Source organism: Mastomys coucha, chromosome X (assembly GCF_008632895.1).
Source record: "Mastomys coucha isolate ucsf_1 chromosome X, UCSF_Mcou_1, whole genome shotgun sequence".
Classification (NCBI taxonomy): Eukaryota; Metazoa; Chordata; class Mammalia; order Rodentia; family Muridae; genus Mastomys; species Mastomys coucha.
This window is the reverse complement of record NC_045030.1, coordinates 86248702-86270277: the sequence shown is the minus strand read 5'-3', so window position 1 is coordinate 86270277 and position 21576 is coordinate 86248702. Positions and strand designations below refer to the sequence as shown.

The following is a 21576-nucleotide window of genomic DNA, read 5'->3' as shown; positions in this document are numbered from 1 at the left end:
GCAAGTATCTAGAAATGTTTTTGTTTTCAATGTTTTGTTTTCACTTCCCATCTTGTCCTAGGAGTGACAGAATTTCCTATAATTGCTATCTGGTCTGAGTTTTATATGTGATCTAGGTATCTGAACTCAGGTAATCACATCCAAACAGCAAGCAAACACCCACTGGACTATTTCCCCATCCTGGTTTTCATTTTTGAAATTTAAATGGCTTGTTTGTTTTATTTAAAAAAATAAAGATATGCAAGTAATGCTGCATACTTATGGCATCGAGAAATTGAGAGACAATGGACTATTCTGGGAGTAATAAAAGAATATGTATCTATATGAAAATCTTAAAATGGTATATGTATAAAATGGCATATGTATAAATAGGCAGTTGTCCATGGACCAAATAGGATTATTACAATGATTTTAAGTATACAGTAAATGCTTACTCAGAGTTAATTCAGTGTAGGGATCAGAAAGAATGAAAGTAGGTATGGGTATCAAGGTGTAAGTGCTTAGAATTTTGGGACAGAAAGTGACTACAGTCATGTGCAGGAGGAGAATAACCATGTGTATATGATATCAGCAGAATGTGTGCATCATTACTTGCATGGTTCTTTAACATATTTAAATAATTCTGTACTTGAAAATGCCTTCATAATATTTAAAGTATTTTCATATTCTATCATGCCTTATGGTTAATAAAGCACATACTATTTATATTAGAGTATATTTTTATCTTTTATTGACATATATAGATTTATTAATGAGTTCAGATGGTAGACAATTCCTCTCCATGATGAATAAAGAAAATGGCCATTCTCCTCACTATATGTACATTACTTCAAAATGGAGGATTCTCTTTTGAATTTTCTTGCCTCTTGGAACTGATATTCACTTGTACTTCACTAAATATTAAGGTTGGTTATAGTTTAAGAGTTGACTTATTAAAATAACTTCTAGTGGATTTTAATGAAGTTGCTAAGTTGTAAAGGCAATAAGAATAGATTACTTTAAAATTTTACATTTGAAAAAAGTGTCATTTTTAAAGGCACACTGAACTGGACTTATTAATTCATTGGCTTGTCAAAGAAAGGTTTCAAAGTTAATGTACCCACAAATCACTTAAAAAGAGGGTACATTTGGAAAAACTTCAAGCACTTTACAGTTGCCTTCTCCAAAATAAATTTAAAGTATGACTTGGTTAGTCCCAAGTTTAACAGGATTGTAATGAGAGGAAATATGACTGGACAGATCTGAAAACCTGATTATGCCTTCATGGCAGTTTACACTCGAGGAGATTGTATCTGTGCAATGATTCTGGGTCTCAATTTCCTAAATTGTGATAATGAATAATCATAATAATGCTTATAATACATAACCTGAATGTTGCAAGGATTGTATCTGAGAACACATAACAAAGCAGCACTTTCAGCACCTGTGAAAGCTCCAAGTAGTAAGGTCCATACCAATGCACACTGAGAAGGAAGAAATAGGATTTTATTCCAACAGAAAATCCAAACAAGCAAACCTACGATATAATGTTCTTCTATTTTTCTATTTGTGTACTTCTACAAATGTATTTCTAATTATTTACTACACATTTATTTGGAAATAAAGTTGAATGTATACTTACCATTTCTATGCACAGGTAAATTATAACTAGATCTCACCCTGCTTTTGATGGTCACATCTGTTTTACTTATACATTTCAAGCATTTTCACTTATCTTATCTTTTTTTACTTTTTTATTAGATGTCTTCTTTATTTACATTGCAAATTTTATCCCCTCCAAAAACCCCTCTATCCCATTCCCCCTCTCCCTGCTCACTAACCCACCTGTTCCCACTTCACAGTCCTGGCATTCTCCTACACTGGGACATCAAGCTTTCATGAGACAAAGTGCATCTCCTTTCATTGATGTCCAACAAGGCCATCCTGTGCTACATATGCAGCTGGATTCACTGACCTTATATACAGATAAAATGTAAGTCTAGTTTTCTTTTTGAAACAAAATGAATTTATATCATAGTCTGATATCCAAGAAGGTAAAGTCTGATGGCATGGGACTCATTCCTTCTCTTGGATTATTTTTCCCAAATTTAGAACTATTTTATTTTCTCACATTTATATCTGCCTTTCTACCACTTCAGCTGTGTTTTTCAACTTTTCCATCTCAGAGGAAAAGAAATGTGAATTTGGACCTAGTTTTTAATGTGCTATTTATCAACATATAGCCCCATAAGTGACTAAATTTTTTCCTTTGTCCTCCTATGCTGTCATCATGTTGGTGAGCACAAGCTTCTTATGTTTTCCCTACTTTTAAGTGTAGAATATTCATATTACAAATGAGTCATTCATTCCATAACTGAATGAAATTCTTTAGCTATAAATATTGTTTTTTTTTACAATATGTTCTATAGTTTTATTATTAATATTTTTATCTTTTGAAATTTTAATATAATTATATAATTTCACACTATCTTCCTTTTAACCCCTCCAAATCTATTCCATTTGGCTTTCTTTCAAAATTCATGTCGCCTTTTTTGTAATTGTTGTTTTACACACACACACACACACACACACACACATATGCGCATATATAGATGTTTTTAAATATATAAACACAATCTTATCCCTCACTATAATGCTACTTGTATGAATATGATTTTAAGACCATGGACTTGGTATTGGATAACCAACTAAGGACACTCCCATTTCTCCTGTTGTCAGAAAGTGTTTTGGACATAAGACTCAAAGAACCTGTTCTGGAACTGACCTGACCTGAAACTGCCCACCTCTCTCACCACCCATAACAAGATTTTATGGTACCAAAAGTTGCCATGCAAACTTCCAAAGAAGGGAAGAAATGACCTGTTCTACTTAGCTATGACACCTAAGAACCACAACAATGACCAGCATCACATGATATCCCTAAAAGTACAAGAGTACCACACATACCCTGCCAATAATCAACAGAGACTGTATATTTTAGAAATGTCAGAAAGGCTACATCCACGAACTTTTATTAACATAGATATAGTTTTCTTTATTTACTGTATTTCCTTTTAAAATAATGACTCACATTTATAGCTGGCTAGGATTATATAGCAGTCTTTTTAGAATTATTGTGAACTTAAATGAAGTGTGTAATTGACTCAGTTATGTGCAAACCAAAATCTTGAGCTCATCAGCTTTCTGCTAGAAATACCTTTTAAGCATATCTTTAAGGTTATGGTAAAAAAAATAGAAACAAGAAATTTACTATATATAAGAGAAACATGAGCCAAACACTGATTAAATTGTTTAATATTAGAAGGCTATGTCTATATGACCTCAGGGTAAAAGTTTTAGAGTTATGGAAGAACTAATATAATTTCAACTAGCCACATCTATATTATGATATAAATAGAAGAAATATCATCATAGGTTCTAAACTAAATGTTGTCACATGTATCTCTTCTTGATATCCAGGTATAGGATCAGAGAAATGAACTGGATATTGCCTTAGACAAATTCAATTGCTTTATTTTAAAAATCAGAATTGTAGCTGAGATGTGTTAACATATGAACCCGACAATAACTACTACTTCCTTTTTGCCACAGTCTACCATCTCCTTTCATATATTTCTATGTATTTACAACCAAGTCCTTGTTTGGAAATTAAACCATTAATATTTTCTCAAGCTTTACAAATCAATAAAACGAATAAATCTCATAAATGGAATGGAGATCACAGAAGCTTACTTTATAGTGCTCTGGCTATAACCTAGGACCTGCTGTGGTCATGCTGGGTAAGCATTCTACCCTTGAGATACAGCCCCAAGCACACAGAAGCATTGATATTTTTTTTCATTTGTTTGTTTATTTGTTTGTTTTTGAGATAGTCTAAGTATGTAACTCTGGCTGTCTGGAAAGTCACTAAGTATACGTGACTGGTCTTGAACTCACAGAACTCTGACTCTGTGCTCCTCTTCTCAAGTTCTGGGATTAAATGGGTGTGCCACTACATCTGGACTACATAGCACTGATTCTTAAGAGTTTTTCCTATCATTCATAGTCTTTGATCTCAGTCATTAATTTATGTGTAGCTGTTATAAATCTTGTGCTACATACTGAAAATCAAATATTGTACTCAACCTCTTACAAGAAAATTAAAAATGTATTTCAAGAGTGTGTATGGAACAAATGTGAACATTGGTTGCCTTTGGATACTTATTACTTTATTTATGCTTTAAGTGAAGAAATATTTTAAGGATGAAACTGATAAGATTTTAACAGTACTGAACTACCATGGGGCCAACAGACATATAGAGGCATAGAATCACTTAACTGTATTGTCTTGCTACAGGTAACAATCTGCCACATGAATATTTCAGGATTATCCATCATGGAAGAATTAAATTATATGAGCTCTCAAGAGGTCTGGAATTTGAAACTTGTTTTTATTAAAGATCAAGCAGTTCTTTAACTGGACTTTCAATCACACTCTTAAGTGGACTACTGGTGACAGAGTAATCTGGTTTATCATTTTTTCATTATTAAAACTTTGAGACCACATACTTTCAAACCTAGTTTTCTTCCTAGTCTCAGGAGTTTGTAATCTATATACTATGATATTGGAAATGGAAAAAAAAATCTCTAATTTTATGGTTAAACCAGTTTTATAGTTTAGGGGTATAAAGTTCCTCTGCAGGGGGAACATACACTAACACGACAGCCATTTTTATGTACTTACTTTAAGCCAAATGCTATCCTAGAGGAACGCTAGGGCATTGAGGTAGGAGTGGGTGGGAGTGTGGGGGGCACCCTCACAGAGACAGGGGGAGTGAAGAGGGGGCTTGTGGAGGGGAAATTTGGAAGGGGGATAATATTTGAAATGTAAATAAATAAAATAACCATAAAAAAACCTAGGTGAATCAGCTCATTGAACACTATAGTAACTATGTTGGAGAAGGAGTACTGGCAACCATTGAGGTAAGATTGCATCATGGTCACACAGCTAATTAAGTCAGATTCCCAAGCCCATCCATTATCACCAAAATAATAATTGTAATAACACCAAGAGGTAGAATATCTCTTAATAATAATACTGCAGAGCAACGTCTGTTTCAATGACTTATTATATTTATTATTGTAACTTATTCATTCTAACACAAAAACATTGTAGAGAATTCTATTATCTTTTAGAGGAACGACTAAAGTACAGAATGGTTCAGTAAATTTTCCAAGGTGACACAGCAAGTACATGATACCTGGGACACATACCTAGTTATAATTTTTACTCTACAAACCTATGAAAAGTCCACACTTCTACGTGTGGATTTATAATGCAATACTTGTTTTTTTTTTGTTTGTTTGTTTTTGGTTTTTGTTTGCTTGGTTTGGTTTGGTTTGGTTTGGTTTTTTGAGACAGGGTTTCTCTGTGTAGCCCTGGCTGTTCTGGAACTCACTCTGTAGACCAGGTTGACCTTGAACTCAGAAATTCACATGCCTCTGCCTCCCAAATGCTGGGATTAAAGGTATGTGCCACCACTGCCTGGCACAATACTTGTTCTTTTAAGGCAATTTTATGCTATACTATTGACTCTTATTTCAATTAGAATTGTAAAGAATGTTGTCAGAATCCAAGCAACACACAAATGGAATATCTGCTAGTAATTTACTTCCTCCACTGAGGTTTACCACTGTCTTGCTTTTGGACATTTCTGAAATTAAGTGTAGTAACATAAAACTTATCAAGAAATACCAAGCACCTTGTTATTATGAACATCAAATGAACACTCATTTGAAACAGAGTCTCAGTATATAGCTCTGACCAGCCTGGAACTAACTATGTAGACCCAAGCTGGCCAGAAATCCACAGAGTTCTACCTAAATATCTGACTTGCAAGAGATGAATTTAAAAGTATTCATCATCATTCCTGGAAAAATGAGCAACTTTTATTGTTCCTTCCAAACAAGCTTTATGTACATGCCATTTTTCAATAACATGGAGTGACACTGTTCACAGCATGCCTACCTGCAGAAGCCTCCATCTGGTATTCAGATCTTCCAAAGTGCTGAGGTTATAAGGTGAGAGCTGAATGCCCAGTGTGGTCAGCTGATGTGCAAGGTCATTGACATGGTTGACGTTCTCTTTAAGAGGTGCAATTTCTCCCCGAAGTGCCTATGATTGAATTAGGAGATAAAAAAATTAAAACAAAGAATATAGAGATGTTGGAACTGTAAGACATCATATGCTGCTTGGGGTATAATTATAGTGATGTTCATTCTTTGATTTGAACATGTTCATATGTTTAAAAGCTAAAAACAATTCTATTAATGCATAAACTGTAAGCTCTCTGGCAAGGATATTAGGAGGTACTCCTGTTTGAAAAGCACATTTGGAAATTAGTGCCTGTGAGTATTTTGGATGAGAATGGCCCTGATAGGCTTATGTATTTGTATGCTTGGCCATCAGTTGGAATTGTTTGGGAAAGATTAGAAAGTGTGGTCTTTTGGAGAAGGTGTGTCTCACTGGGGGTGTATTTTGAGGTTTTCAAAGCTGTCCTTCCCATTTTGCTCTTTCTGCCTCTCTCCTCCTCTTGCTTGTGGGTAAGATGTAAGCTATCAGCTATTTTTCTCCAGCATCATGCCTTCCTGCTGCCATGCTACTAGCTATTATGGTCATACACTCACCCTCAGAAACAAAGCTCCACACAAACTGTTTCTTCTATAAGTTTCCTTAGTTATGGTGTCTTGTTATAGCAACAGAAAAGTAGCTAAGATAATGCCTTTGTAAAACTGACCTCAGAGATCTAGCTAGCCCCTTTGATTATGCGAGGAAGTAGCAAGAGGCAGTATCTATAAAGAATAGATACCAGACATCATAATTACTAGTCATTTAAACTTGGACTTCATCATCTCCAAAACTTACAAAACAAAATTTCTGTTATGTGTAAGTCACTTGGTTTGTGGTATTTTCTTTCTTAATGGAAGCCTGACTAGACTAATATACTGTGGTGTATTTGTATTTTAGCAGTGCATGTTTTTAGTAAAGGATAGATAATTATATTGAACACTCCCTTGGTATATCATGTTGTGACAAGCCTTACCCACTGCTATACTAATTTTTTCCTACAAAACAACTCCATGAAACTATTACTTGAAGAATTTTCATTTTATCTTTGAGAAAGTAAACTTGAAGATATTAAATATTGAATGCTAAAGTCCTGTGGGTAAAAATGGTTGTAACCTGGGATACATATTTGGATTTGCCTACTTCAGAGTGCATATTTTTAATTACCTCATTACATAACTTGGCAAAAAATTCAGCAATGACAAAGGTACAGGACAAAACAAAATGCTGCTAGATTTTAAATTCTATATATAAAGGAGAAATGGATTATGATTTTTAAATGAAAAGATACACTGAATCATAAGAGTGCATTCGTACTGAGTAGTCACTACATAATAAATAATTTCTCTTAGGAAGGAGGGCATTTTGTCAGCCTAGGATGACTTTCTGCTCTTATGGTATTTTAGCCCTTGTTGTAGAGACTTCTGAAGGCTCCCATGGGGATTCTTCGCTGTCTCTGAAGCTGGAAAGCAGGAGTCTCTGATGTGATGTATCATGAGGATCTTTTGAACAGCACTCTATGCAGATATGCAGAGGATATTATCATGCATCATAGCTACCCTATCGACTTGGCATTTATGGATCTTTAACATGATGCATGGTAACCAAATGTTCCAATGAGTGACATCTAAGGGACAAACTCTCTCTCTTAGGAGAATAGTTTAGGAAATGTAATGTAATATCTGTGTACAAGGATAACATCACTGACTTGACTCTCTCTGACTTGCTTGATCTGGGAGGTATTATTTCCCTGTCTGGTGTTCACTGTTTTGATAAAAACGTTGTTTGTAATACCCTCATCAATATCCCTTGCATTTCTTCTGATTTAAAACGAAAGATGGTTTGTACAATCAAGAGAAGGATGGCATTATCCTCTTAAATCAACCTGAATACCTGAAAAAAAAATGCCACGTGGCATTACAGAGAGTATAAGACACTTAAATAGTTATCACATGCAATGCAGCAGGACAATCACTCCACCGAATATTTTAGCAGAGAAAATGTAGACTTATTCAGCAACAATGAAAAAGAACTCCCAAGTGAGGGCCATTGACAGAGGAATAACTTAAACATAAAGGTTTTGTTTTAAGATAGGGTCTTACTCTACAGCTCAAGCTGGCCTTAGATTCACAGTAATACTACTTTATCCTACAAAACAAATCTTAAAGTTTTAATTTGTTGAGATAGATTCTTACTATATAGGTCTGGATAGCCTGGAACTCAATATGCAGACTGGAGTGATTTTAGCTTACAGAGATTCACCTACTTCTGTCTCCCAAGCACTAAGATCAAAGGTGCATGCCATCACGCTCAGCTCTTTCAGCTTTTAAAAGTGGTCATTAAGGAAAACAGTGGATCTGGAGGAGAGGGAAGGTGAGAAGGCTTAGAAGAAGTGGGAGGGGAGGCTATGGTTGTGATGTATGAGAGAATAATAAAGAAATATAAAAAATATATTTAAAGCATATGATTTCCTGTGGGGTGGTGAAAGTCTCATGATATTAGTGATGAATTTACCACATCAAAAACAGGATAGACACTTCTAAACTGCATATCTTAACAGGGTAACTTTTTGTGGTATTTGCTATATAAAGCTATAAAAACTCCTGCAATATACACATTTATTAAACATTCTATTGGTGGAATGACATTGGAATCACACTAAAAGGTTTTATAGAAGTTGCTAGTAAAAAATTGTTCATTTCCTTATAAAGAAATATATCTTTTAAAAGAATCTATACAAGGTGCCTAGGTAGAAAGGCTATTAACATCCATATATGAATATTTGTGTCTGTCAAAAAATAATTCATAATTATTTCATTTTGTGCAATAGAAAGGTCACAAAACAGATTTCGGAAATGTCAGAGTAGAATCCTGCGCAAAGATGATGATGGTTAGCTATAAAGTGCAACCAGTTCCTTTTTAGATTATCACATGCATTTCTAATAATCACATATAAACCTTGGGGTTTAAAGGGAAATAAGAACCACAGTGAATATGACTAAGTGGCAGGATGCCTCTATGGTAGGGACGTGTTCAATTTTTCCATTATTACATACATAACTTTCACTACAATAAGTAGTGGACAATTTCCAATGCTTTGATTCTAATATTTTAATTTTTATGTTCTCTTCCCAAACCCAAAGAACAATGCTGAATCGCTATTTTGTAGAAGAAAAGACCTAAGAACTAAGTTCTAATACTCTTCCCTCTACTATTCTCCTTCTCTAAACTTTGCAGTGTATCTTTAGACCCCCTCTTCTAGTAATGATGGGTAATGTTCCCTAAAGTGATGCACAAGTATGTAAAAATATGCTATCTGTTGCATTGGTGGCCCCTCTCCTCTCATTATATCAAATGTCAGTTGCTTGTACATATTTTGTATATATATCTGCAAACCTGTTGTCATCAACATTAAAATGACAATTTAGTGACTTCTGAAAACAAAGAAGTACTCACTTAAAGAAAAAAAAATCTACAATTTCTTGAAAAATCAGACTAAATCCCTTGCAAAGTTACTTCACAAAGAAAAAGATAATTGTCATAGTGTAGATGGGACTTCAGCCAAAAATTAGGAAAGTAAGTTTCAGAATTTAGAAGTCTGAGGTGAGAATGCTTCCCATATTTTTTGATGCAAGTTTTCTACACCAAATCTGGAAATCAGATTATGTTACAAGTATGTCTTACAGAGGACTCCAGTTAGGTGATATTAACTCAAAGAGTCTTCACACAACAGGAAAACATTTGTGACTATTTAAATTAAAAAAAAAGTTTAAGCAATAGTTTTAATGTGATCCCTATTTAACCATGTTTATGCATTAACTGTTCAACTACAGTTCCTAATTGAATCAGAAAAGGGAACATCTATTATAGCTTATTTTATTACTTGTAGTTTTCTATACCTGATATTATTATTAGGCTTGGCAATAAGTCTATTTACTAGCTGAAATATCTTACCAGCATGACAAAAGCCTTTTAAGTATCTTTTTATTCACTATTATTGTCATTATTATGATGATGATTACGATGATGATGATGATGATGATGTTGATGTTGTCAGGGTCTCCCTATGGATCGCAGGTTAACCTAAGAAATAGCCATGTAGCCCATGTTGGGCTGAAACACACAATTCTTCTTCCTTAGCTAATCCTGCAAAGACTTGAGGTGCCAGGATGAGAGGATATCTAATCCCAACCCTCACAGAAGAGAAGGGAATGAGGATAGAGGAAGGAATCTGTGAGGCCCCCCTGAGAGTTGGGGGCAGCATTTGGGATGGAACAAAAGAAAGAAAGAATGAATGAAAGAGAGAGAGAGACAGAGAGAAAGAGGCAGAGAGAGAGAGAGAGAAGGAAAGAAAGAGAGAGAGAGAGAAAGAAGGAAAGAAAGAAAGAAAGAAAGGAACAAAGAAAGAAAGAAACAAAGAAAGGAGGAAAGAAAGAAATACAGTGTGTATTATGGACATTGTGCTGGGAGTGGTCTGTTGATAAAGCAGCAGTTAAGGAGCCACTTCAGCTGCTGCTGCCTTGACTTGTCTGTGATGATGGACCGTACCCTTGAACTGTGAGTCAGAAGAAACCTTTTCTTCCTTTTGTCAGGTTATTTTGTCACAGCAATAGGAAAAAGGGACTAATTAAGCTATGCAAAGTGTGAATACAAGCACTACATCATTTAAACAGATCTAACAGTGAGTTTAAATATACTTCGATTATTAGGAACTTTAATATTATACATATTAATTTATGTTTAAACTATTACATATTGCCCATAAAATATCAAAAAGTGCAGTTACCTTTGGCCAATATCATACACTACTCCATTAGGTTTATTTTAGTTTGGAAACAGTGAAAAAATATAGAAAAGAGTCATTATATTACAGATTTCTTTGAACCACTTTAACATCTAGAATATACTCTCCATGAAAGAGCAAACTAAGACTAATTTTATTATGACTAGTTTAATGCAGGTGGAGTTTTCATTTCATTTAATGTCTGATTAGAGATACAGAAGTACTGATTTAAAATGATATATAAGTTTGATATGTCAAGTTTTTCTTTTATAAAATTAATTTCCTCTAATCTTTTTGCTTATCTTTATGTAGTTAAGAATTTTTTCAAGTATGTTTGGAATTAAAGTCATCAACCACTTTTATGAAGAAAGAAAGGAATTTTCTCTTATCAGGGAAATGTCATCTTTGAGGAAGCAATTTTAACTTGACAGCTAAGAGGCTCTTCCTGCTCTAAGACATAGAAAGTCATTTTGGAAGATAAGAGTAAGCTGAGAGAGTGGTGTGTGTGTGTGGGGGGGGTGCGCGAGCGCATGCATGCATGCAAGTGTGTGTGTGTGTGTGTGTGTGTGTGTGTGTGTGTGTGTGTGTTATACAACCAAACATGAGCATATAGAGGCCAGAAGAAGATGTTGGAAAGTTCTTTTGTTTTCTGTCTGTTCCTTGTGAGGACTCCCTCATTGAACCTGAAACTTGGTATTTTGACAAAGATGTTTGGCACTGATGCCTGCCTGGCTCTATTCCCCAGCACTCTGGTTACAGGTACATGAGGTACATCTGTGTGGGTGCTGGGAATCCAAACTCAGGCTCACTTGCTTTTACAGGAAGTGTTCATTACCACTGAGCCATTTCCTCAGCCCCAGGGATTGTATTTCAAGAGCCTTTGCTTATTTTGTGAAGTTGGGAAGCAACAGAATAGTTATAGTGTGCAATGCATAGGGTGTAATGAATATTCACAGAATTTGAAGATGAATGAAAGCTAAGTTGGGGACATCTGAACTAGTTTTGATAGAAATTGTAAGACTGTGTTGACCTATGAAATGCAGCAAGGTTGCCAGATAGCAGAGAGAGCCCATTTTAGGCTGAGGATCAAAATGTTTTAGCAGAATCAATCTGTTCTAATTCCCTTTTCCAACAATGTTCTCTTCAAGAAAGGAGAAAACAGTTGATCCGTGTTTAAGGTTTTGTCAGATGGTTGTGGCACAAATACTTAAGGATAAGGGCATTTCAATTTTAGATAGAATGTGATTGAAATACAGATTGTGGAATCTAAACTGGATTAGAAGGAAAGTGAAATAAGATGAGGCTTGTAGATGGAGTGAAAATAGAAGTGTCAGTTGTGGATGTTCAAGATAATATAAGAGAGGCCATAGCAGGAGTAGCTGTACAAATAATCCAGAAGGAAAAGTTAAGTCTGGGATGCTCAAAAAGCTCTCGATTTGTATATGTATAGATGATATACATACATATATATCATATTTATACCTAGTTTATATATGTAAATAGCTTATACATATATGTACAACTTTATGGACAAATAGCACTAATAAAAGTCTACAAATTTCTTCTTAAGGCATTCAACCTTCCTTCTAAACTTTCAACATGATTACCTATAGGGGTCCTGTATGACTTTACTAGGATTAAAAATAAGATGGGTCAAACAATGCAGTATCATTTTAGTGTTTCTTATACTATACAGAGACACTTGTATTACAAATACTACTTAAGAAATGAAATAGAAGCTAACTGCATTTTCTTTATCTACAAGAAACCCTTACTGAACAAATGTTTATGAAGCAAGACCCTGAAAAAAATAGCTTGAACACATGAGGTATTAGATAAAAGTCTCAGGATTCTGGGACTGGATATGGGAAACTATAGAAGAGAAGAGAAAAACCAGTCCTATAAACACAGATTATTATGGAATTTACCTGCTGCTCTCGTTAATGGCTCAGAGAAGTTCTCACTACATCTAGCTTCCCAGGAATTAAAGGCAGGTAGAGCTGAGCTGGTTTTGTGGCTTCAGTATTTCAAGCTTGCTGTACCATACTAATACCATCAAGAGAGTCAAAAATTGATCCCTGATTTGCCAGGCCTGTGGAGATTTCTTAAATATCTGCAAGGAATGAGACCCTCAAATTTTATTGGACCAACCACAATAAAATGGATGGTGAGGTACAGGCAAGCCTTTAATGGAATGCATCAGGACTGAAGACCACTGGCATCTCTTACCTTTTCCCCCTTGAGTTGTTTTTCATTTAGTGTGGTTCTCAAGCAATTGAGCTAGCTTATGATGTCCATTGTTGTAGGTCATGAAAGATAGTGAGAGAAACAGGAAGAAAGACAAGAAAGCTAAGGACAGATGTGGTCCCATTTGGAGAGCTTAGTCTCCAGAAGCTTTGATACACAAATCAGGCCTTGGTGGGACACACTTTGAGAGAAAGGGCTTACTTTCTTTTAACCCTCATGATGTTAGGGAAAACAAGATGGGTAGAAGTTTTTCCTTTTGGTTGAGGGAACTTCTTTGGGAAGGGATTCTCTTCTGAGCCTTTAGCATCAAACATTCAGAGATATGAGGGAAGGGGTACATCAGGTTAGTTAAGGAATCTGGCTAGACCACTTACAGCAGTCACCATATCTACTAACTTCATCTAATTACCCATTCTCTTTTACCTCAGGCACATTTTTCTGCCCATCTCCAACCCCAAGATCTTTCTGAAATGAATTCTCTTTTCTAATGCTAAGAGGCTGCCTCAGAGCTTCAACAAAAGGGATGAATTATCTCTTTTATAATGTTGAATTCTTTGTTTCTTCTAAATTCAGAAGGGCATCACCGAGCTATGACAGATGAGTTAGTGGGCAGACTACATGAACACAATGCTCTGTCTTGAGTAATCACATTTGTCTCTGGTAGAGACCTTCTTGACAATAAATTATGCCAAAGTAGCATGGATTAAAAAATAGAAATACAACTGCATTCCACCCCAGTATCTGTTTTTATCGTGGTCGCCTGAAGGCAAAATATGTGCTTTCATTGTCTCGCTTGCATTCAGTTTTCAACAAAATTGTAAACTTTCATATTTGGGCATGGTAACTTTTGACAAGCAAACTGAATAAGTACATAAATAATGAAACAGAATAAAAATTAATGACCTAGATTTAGCATAATCAGGATAACTTAGGAAAGGTTAAACATAAAAAACAATGAAAAATATGTTGGCATGAAGACATTTTATGTTCTTATTTTCCAAGCAATTATCAACAATTATATTTTAACTGTTCTTCTCAGACTCAGCCTGATTCCAAATTTGTGACATTAGAATAATAGCATTTGACTGCTGTACTCCCTCAAGTTTCTGCACAGAGAACCAATGTTTTTACAAATGAGAAATGATCTTTTACTTCTTCTCATGCTATTGAAAATAATCTATATTCAAGTAGAAAATGTTCTTTTGAACATTTCACTTTGTTCGTTAATTACAATTTGAGATGGCTGTTCACTCTAGATCATAGGTATGAACTTGTGATGCTTTTGTAGCAGCCGATAATTTCTTCATCTGCCAAGTCCTAGAAGCTTCCATGAAACTTAGTGTCTTTAAAACAAAGACTAGATATATTTGCCATTCAATAGCAACCTTCCTTTTAAAAATACCTTTAAAAAGGTTTACTGTTGGGTGTGATGCTGCATGTCTTTAGTCTCAGCACTTGGGAGGCAGAGGCAGAGCTCTATGAAATCAAGCTTAGCCTGGTCTATGTTGCAATCCCCAAATTACACAGAGAAACCCTAGCTAACAAAATAGGTCTATTTTATGTACTTGTGTTTGTATGTGTATGCTGATGCTCACAGAGGACAGAAGAGAACACTGGATCCTCTGATGGTTTGAACTGGACAATTTGGGTGCAAAGAAGTGAACTCAGGACCTCTGAAAGCTTTTCAAGTGTTCTTAAACACTGAGGCATTTCTCTAAGTTTAACAGTAAAATTTCAGAATGAGGGATAGAACAACATTGATTGTAGAGGAAAGACTTCAACTAGTTTGGAGCTTGGTTTTTCCAATAGGCTGACTATGCTCCCAAGATTCTCCTGTTTCTGCCTACCCAGTACTGGAGTAACATACATGCATTATCACACCAGACTTTTTCACATGAGTGCTGACAATCCAAATCCAGGTACTCATATTCGCAGAACAAGCATCTAATCACCGAGTCATATCCCTAGTCCCAGTTTTCCCAGGTTGTAACTTTAAAAAAAAGGCAAGCTGAAAAATCTTAGTTACTTTAATTTCCTTGAAAATGTAATTCTGGTGTCTTAAGTATGACTGCTAATTATTTCTGTTATAAAAAAGGCAAGCAAACAAACAAGCTAAACAAATAAACAAAGCCATTTTAAGCTTTCTACAGTTTTCTAATGACACAATTAAAACTAATAAAAAAGGTAGTTGATGACTGTTTTACAGAGGCTAATTGCAAAATATGAACAAATAAAATAAAAGGGTTTCTAATGAATATAAACAAATCATTTAAACAGGCTATGTTTTAGGCAGCTAAAGAAATGGGGGGTGTGGGGGGAGCTAGTATTTTTTTTCTGAGAAATTTTAATTATATGTGATGATACATAAGCAAGTAGAAGTTAGTGAAATTTATTAAAATATTTAAAGTAAGTAATAGTCCATAAACCATTAAAAGCATCAATCTCTGAGAAGCTACTGGTAGTTGAGGGCTGCTGAGGGAAGGGTAAAAGTCATTTCTTCCAGGGTGTGGTCACTAGTAGGTGGCTCATGCCACAGTACACAGTTCCTTATCCATGCTTATATGGGCAGCACTAATTCAATTCAGTGGTTTATAAAAAGTAAAGACATTAAGTGGAGCAGATGTGTTGGGGCAGGTAACTCAGTGAAGTTGGAAAGAAGAATAGAATGGGGGTGGATATGAGCCATACACATACGTATAAAATTTTATTTTAAAATGATTTAATTATTAATTCATTTTAAACTAATTTAGTGTGTATCTCTCATTCTCTCTCTCTCTCTGTCTGTCTCTCTCTCTCTCTCTCTCTCTCTCTCTCTCTCTCTCTCTCTCTCTCTCTCTCTGTGTGTGTGTGTGTGTGTATGTATGTGTACAAGTGCCCTCAGAGGTCAAAAATGTGGCATGTGTCCTGGACCTAGTGATGTGAGCTGCAAGAGCAGCTCTGGCAGAGCAGCAAGTACTCTTAATTGTTAAAATATCTCTTAAACCCCATATATATGCATATTCCAATGAATATATTAAACATATTAAAAAATATCAGTCACAAGGACATTTGTCTTCAAATGCAGAAGTTGTTGTACACAGATGATAGCTTTTTGTTTAACAAGCTCTTGTGTTCTTTTATTTTGAGGGCTGAGGATGGAACCCAGGGTTAAATACATGCTAGGCCTGGGCTCCAACACTGAACTAAACCTAGCCATTTGATAAGCTTTTCACACTTGCAAACATTCATAATCCTCACAACATTTCTTTTTACTATTGTTGCTAAGTAGAGATACAATTCTTTTCCTTTACTCCTCTACATGGCTCAAAATATCTGTTTATCATAATGATTATCAATTGATTTAGCACATCATCATGTTGAGTTAACAAGAATCTACTGGGTTTCACCAGTATCCATTATTTAGTAAACTGAGGCAGGCCTGTGAATCTGACATATCTATTATAACAAGAGCTTGACAGATGCTAACCTCTAAAACCCGGTCAAACTTAATATCATTATTATTATTATTATTATTATTATTATTATTAATTCATGTACTTTACATTCAGTAAATCATAGCTTCCCCTCCTTCTTTTCCTCCCCACCATCTATTCCTCTTTCCTTTTTCCTCAGAATCCTCCTAGAGATATCAACTAGCCTTGGCACGTCAAATTGCAGTAAGATTAGGTGCATCTTCTATTGAGGCTAGACCAGGCAGTCAGGGTAAAGGGATCCAAAAGGAGGCAATGAAATCAGAGACAGAGACAGGCCCCGCTCCCATTGTTAGGAGTTCCACACAAAGTCTATGTTGTAAAACTATTACATATGTGTGGAAGGCCTAGGTCTATCCCTTGCATACTTTCTGGTTCCTGATTCAGTCTCTATTGGTCCCTATCTTTTTGTATTCTTGACCCCTCTTGCTCCTTCAATCCTTCCTCTCTCTCTCCCACAAGATTTTGTGAGCTCTGCTTAATGTTTGGCTATAGTTCTCTGCATGTGTTTCCATCAGTGGCTGAGTGAAGCCTCTCTGATGACAATTATTCTAGACTCCTGCCTGCAAGTATAGCAGAACATCATTAATAGTGTCAAAGGTGGGCTCCTTATGGCATGGGTCTCAAACTAGACCAGCCTCTTGACTATATCCTCTTAATTTCTGCTTCCTTGTTTACCCCTGCACATGTTGTAGGCAAGACAAATTGTGGGTCTAAGATTTTGTGGCTGGGTTGTTGTCTCAATCCCTCCATTGGAAATCTTGCCTGGTTATGGTAGCTTTTTCAGACTCCATATCCCTTATTGCTAGGAGTCTTAGCTAGTCACCCTCATAGATTCCCAGGAGTTTCCATTTTCCTAGGTTTTTAGCTCATCCCATAGATGGCCCCCTAGCTCAGTTATCTCTTCTAGTACTTCTGCCCTCCATAGTACCCCAACTTGATCCCTCCTGTTCCTATCCCTATGGCCTTCTGCACCCAGTTCTCTCCCTCCATCCACCCTCTGATGGCTAATCTATTTCTCTGTCTCAGTGAGATTCAAACACTCTACCTTGGGCCTTTCTTGTTATTTAGCTTTTATTTAGGTCTGTGGATTGTAGGATGGTTATCCTGTACTTTATGACTAATGTTTGCTTAGTGCTTATAAGTTAGTACATACTATGTTTGTCTTTCTGGGTTTGTGTTACCTCATTCAGGATGATCTTTTTTTAGTTCCATCCATTTGCCTGAAAATATTATGATGTCTTTGTTTTTAATAGCTAATAGTCTATTGTGTAAATGTACCACATTTTCTTTATCTATCCTTTGGTTGAGGAACATCTAGGTTGTTTTTAGTTTCTCACTATTATGAATAATGTTGCTATATGAACTTAGTTGAGCAAGTTTCTTTCTAGTATGGTAGAGCATCTTTGTGGTATATGGACAGAGGTGGTATAGTCAAGCTTATTCTTGACTTTGTGATCCTAGGCATACAGTTCCCCATGCTTGTTGTCTAGCTGGCTTATATCTATTTACTTTAGATCCTGCCTAAATGCTACCACCATTGCAAGACTATAGGTTGTTCAACCTAGGATAAGTGTCACTTTCCCCAGTCTACTCCTCAATTTCCAAATAAGTGTTTACTTGCCTCATTATTCGTTAGCACTTCTTTCTCAAGATCCAGAAGCACATAAGACAACTCTATGCATTTTTCCCATAGGCTATTTCTGGAACTGGCATATGAATATCATCAATACTTGTGTAGTAGAGAATAAGCAAGTGATGGGGATTTAGTATAGTAATATAAAACTTGCAAGGCTCTAAGTGCTACTTCCTATTCCCAAACAAACAATCAAACAAATCTATAGAAAATTATGCACTTTTGCTTAATTATTAACACTGTAACTGAACAGTTATTGTCAAACTACTTATAAACATTTGGCAACACAAGTTTGATTAGAAACCTGATCAGATTTGAGATATGCTTTGAGATCCATATCCATATTTTTAAATCTACCAGTTGACTTTATGTTGAAAACATGTTTAGGGGCCATTTTCCAAAGCATTGCTACCTCTTTATTAAAAGTATAAAGGTTTGTTTTGGTTTCAAGTAGGAATTATTTCATAAAATGAAACAAGGGGAAAAAAGTGAGTGACTGTTTAAAGGAACATACGTTATAATGCTGCTGATACAACATAGTGTACCCTCTAAAGTATATATATATTTTTAGTTGTTTTGAGACAATTTTAACACATCCTGGCCTAGAGCTTATTATGTAGTTCATGCTGACCTTGAATTTGTGGTAATCCTCCTCTTTCAGCCTCCCCAGGCTGGTATTTCAGGCCTGCATGAAAATACCTGGATTGGAGGGTACTTTAACAAGATGATAGAAAAAAAAAAAGCTAATAAAAATAGAATACAAGAATCCAGGGTTACTATGTAGAGTTGTTTAATAAAATCTAATTGAAATTAAACCTTGGCTCTCTTATTGAATTGATAGACCTTGAGCTGGTCTTCTAAAAGTAAGTATGACTTTCTCTACTTTGTCCAAAGAGGTACTTATGAGGACTGAGATTTTCCGTGCTGGTTAAGACTCTGGTTTTTATCCTCTGCTGCTGGTGGGCTCCTCACATCCCAGTTATTTCCCCTCTAACTCTCCCCTGGCTCTTGATCATTTTAGGGATTTCCAGTAAAGAGAGTGACTAAATAACACTATGATCCAAGAAATCATTAAATATTAGATTGTAATAAAGGTCACTTACAAATATTTCCCAAGCAATGGTCTTATGTCAGAAGGGAGTGAGCAGTTTGGATGTATTCTTTTTTTCTTTTATTCTACATATGACTAGTTAATACAGTGGCTGGAAGTACCAGAAATAGAAAGTCACACAAGACCTAGTTTGGATAAGGTCAAGGATACTATATGAAGCAGAGGATAATAAATACATTCTTTGCAGAGACACAGGCTACAATCATATCTTGGGAGGGTACCTCTTTGGAGCTGACTCTTCACATTATTCTAGGATAGCCTTGCTTTCTTCACTATTCTAGTATGTAAAGTAAGGTCTTCTTGAGCTAAACACTGAAATACAGTAGTATATGAAACTGATATAGGAAAACAGAGGGTATGTGATAGAAAAACAGATATACATTCAGACTTTAAACAATAGATAGAAAACCACAATGCCTATTTTTAAACATAATTTTTATAACTCAAACTATGAAGTAAAGAATTGTCCTAAAAATGAATTTTGGGCATTTTCTTAAAGCATGATTGTAATCAGTATTCAGTAAACTCGCTTTTGCAGACTAGGCAATCTAACTTTCTGCAAAATGAAATGAATGGCATGTCCTCCATATGTCCTAGAGTCCAGTGTAATCAGTAATTCAGTTGGAAACACTCATTTTACACCAATTGTGTACTATACATATATGAATTATGTATACACTATCTATACATGGAGACTCTTAATAGCCTCATAGTTATTGGCAGAGAAAGCAAAGAATTAAATGAGATATTATAAAACACTGTAGGGGTAAAGAGATGGCTCAGCAGTTAAGAACACTTGCTGATTTTGCAGAGGACTTGGGTTTGGTTCCTAACACCCAGAGAGTTATTAACCATATGCAACTTGAGTTCTAGAGGACCTGATGCACTCTTCTGGCCTCCCCATAGATACCAGGTATGCACACACTGCAGACATAAGCACAGACAAAACATTCATATGCATAATATAAAATTAAAAAAAATAAAATTTCATGCTAGGAGAAATTGTGTCATATGGTCCAGAAAGTACAAAAAAATGCTGAGACATATTAGGAGAGAATATCTTCAGTAAATAAGAAGACTGAAGTTATTCAGAGAGAAGGAGTTACAGAAAAGTCATTTCCCTCGGAAAAGAGAATTTTTATCTACAAAATGGTAGAGGAAGTGGCAATGCAGTGTTTGTATACAGAGACAAAAAGCAACAATGGGCAGGAACAGATGGTGGCAATTGGAAACAATTTATTTATAAACACGTCTTTAAGGGACTTAGGACATTAAAAAATACTTACCCCTGTACCTTTATGTATATATACCAAAAGTAAAATGGAATATCTGTTATATGTCAGGAATATTCTAGTTACCAGGGATAGAACCACACACAAGTCCTTGTGATTATATAGTTTAACTATTATGTATATTTTTTCATATAAGTAATTTATATTGTTATGCAAGTTTCTGAAGAAACAAATACCAAGCCAAAATGTATGCACACCTATAAGATGTAACCTGTTTCCAAGATAATACCAAACAGTGAAGTAATGCATATGTTTACATATATAATTAGTACAAAGAAATGCTTTATCTCATTAAAAGAAATTAAGGAAAGGCTACCTCTGCATGTATGAATAATGATTACTACATAAATCTAAGGATGTAGGTTACTTGTACAATATATTACACCTACTCTTTTTTATAATGGTAATCTTCATTTGATTTTGGTTTGATGTGGTAGGCACTTACTATTAAAACAAATCAGATTTTTTGTGAATTTCATTTTCCATTCAATGTTTTATCAACTTAGAAACACTAAAGCAGAAATGAATTGAAGACAAATGTCTATTTTCTAAGACTTGAGATAAAATAATATATGCAAAATGGATGAAAAGGATTATAAAATGTTCTTCAATATTCACTTTTACTTTAAGCTTTTTGTAACTCCTAAATTTAATTAGTGTTTTGAGCCTTTCCAAAATGGCCTTATTTCTTACAAATGAAACAGTAAAGCAAGATAGGCAACCTCTTAAAGTCAAATAAAATAAGCATAAAATGAATTTTCTGTACAACTTAATGTTTGAAAGTTAAATTGGTAAATGTGTTATAATGATGGTTCCTTTTTATTTCAGTATATTCTGAGACTGCAAAGAAAGTCTTAAGTATTCACATCTGTGCAAATGCTAGCACTACAAATTTACTAATAGCTGTTAGTTCTACCTCCGTGAACATACT

General features: G+C 35.2%; 1 protein-coding gene across 1 annotated transcript in view; it reads right to left on the bottom strand.

The window, feature by feature from the left end:
* Nucleotides 1-21576, bottom strand: part of Dmd (dystrophin) — a 2056279-nt gene that overhangs the window by 353655 nt on the left and 1681048 nt on the right. The window contains exon 59 of the mRNA XM_031364700.1: nucleotides 6008-6154. Within this exon, the coding sequence (XP_031220560.1) occupies nucleotides 6008-6154 (147 nt within the window). The remainder of the gene's footprint in view (nucleotides 1-6007; nucleotides 6155-21576) is intronic.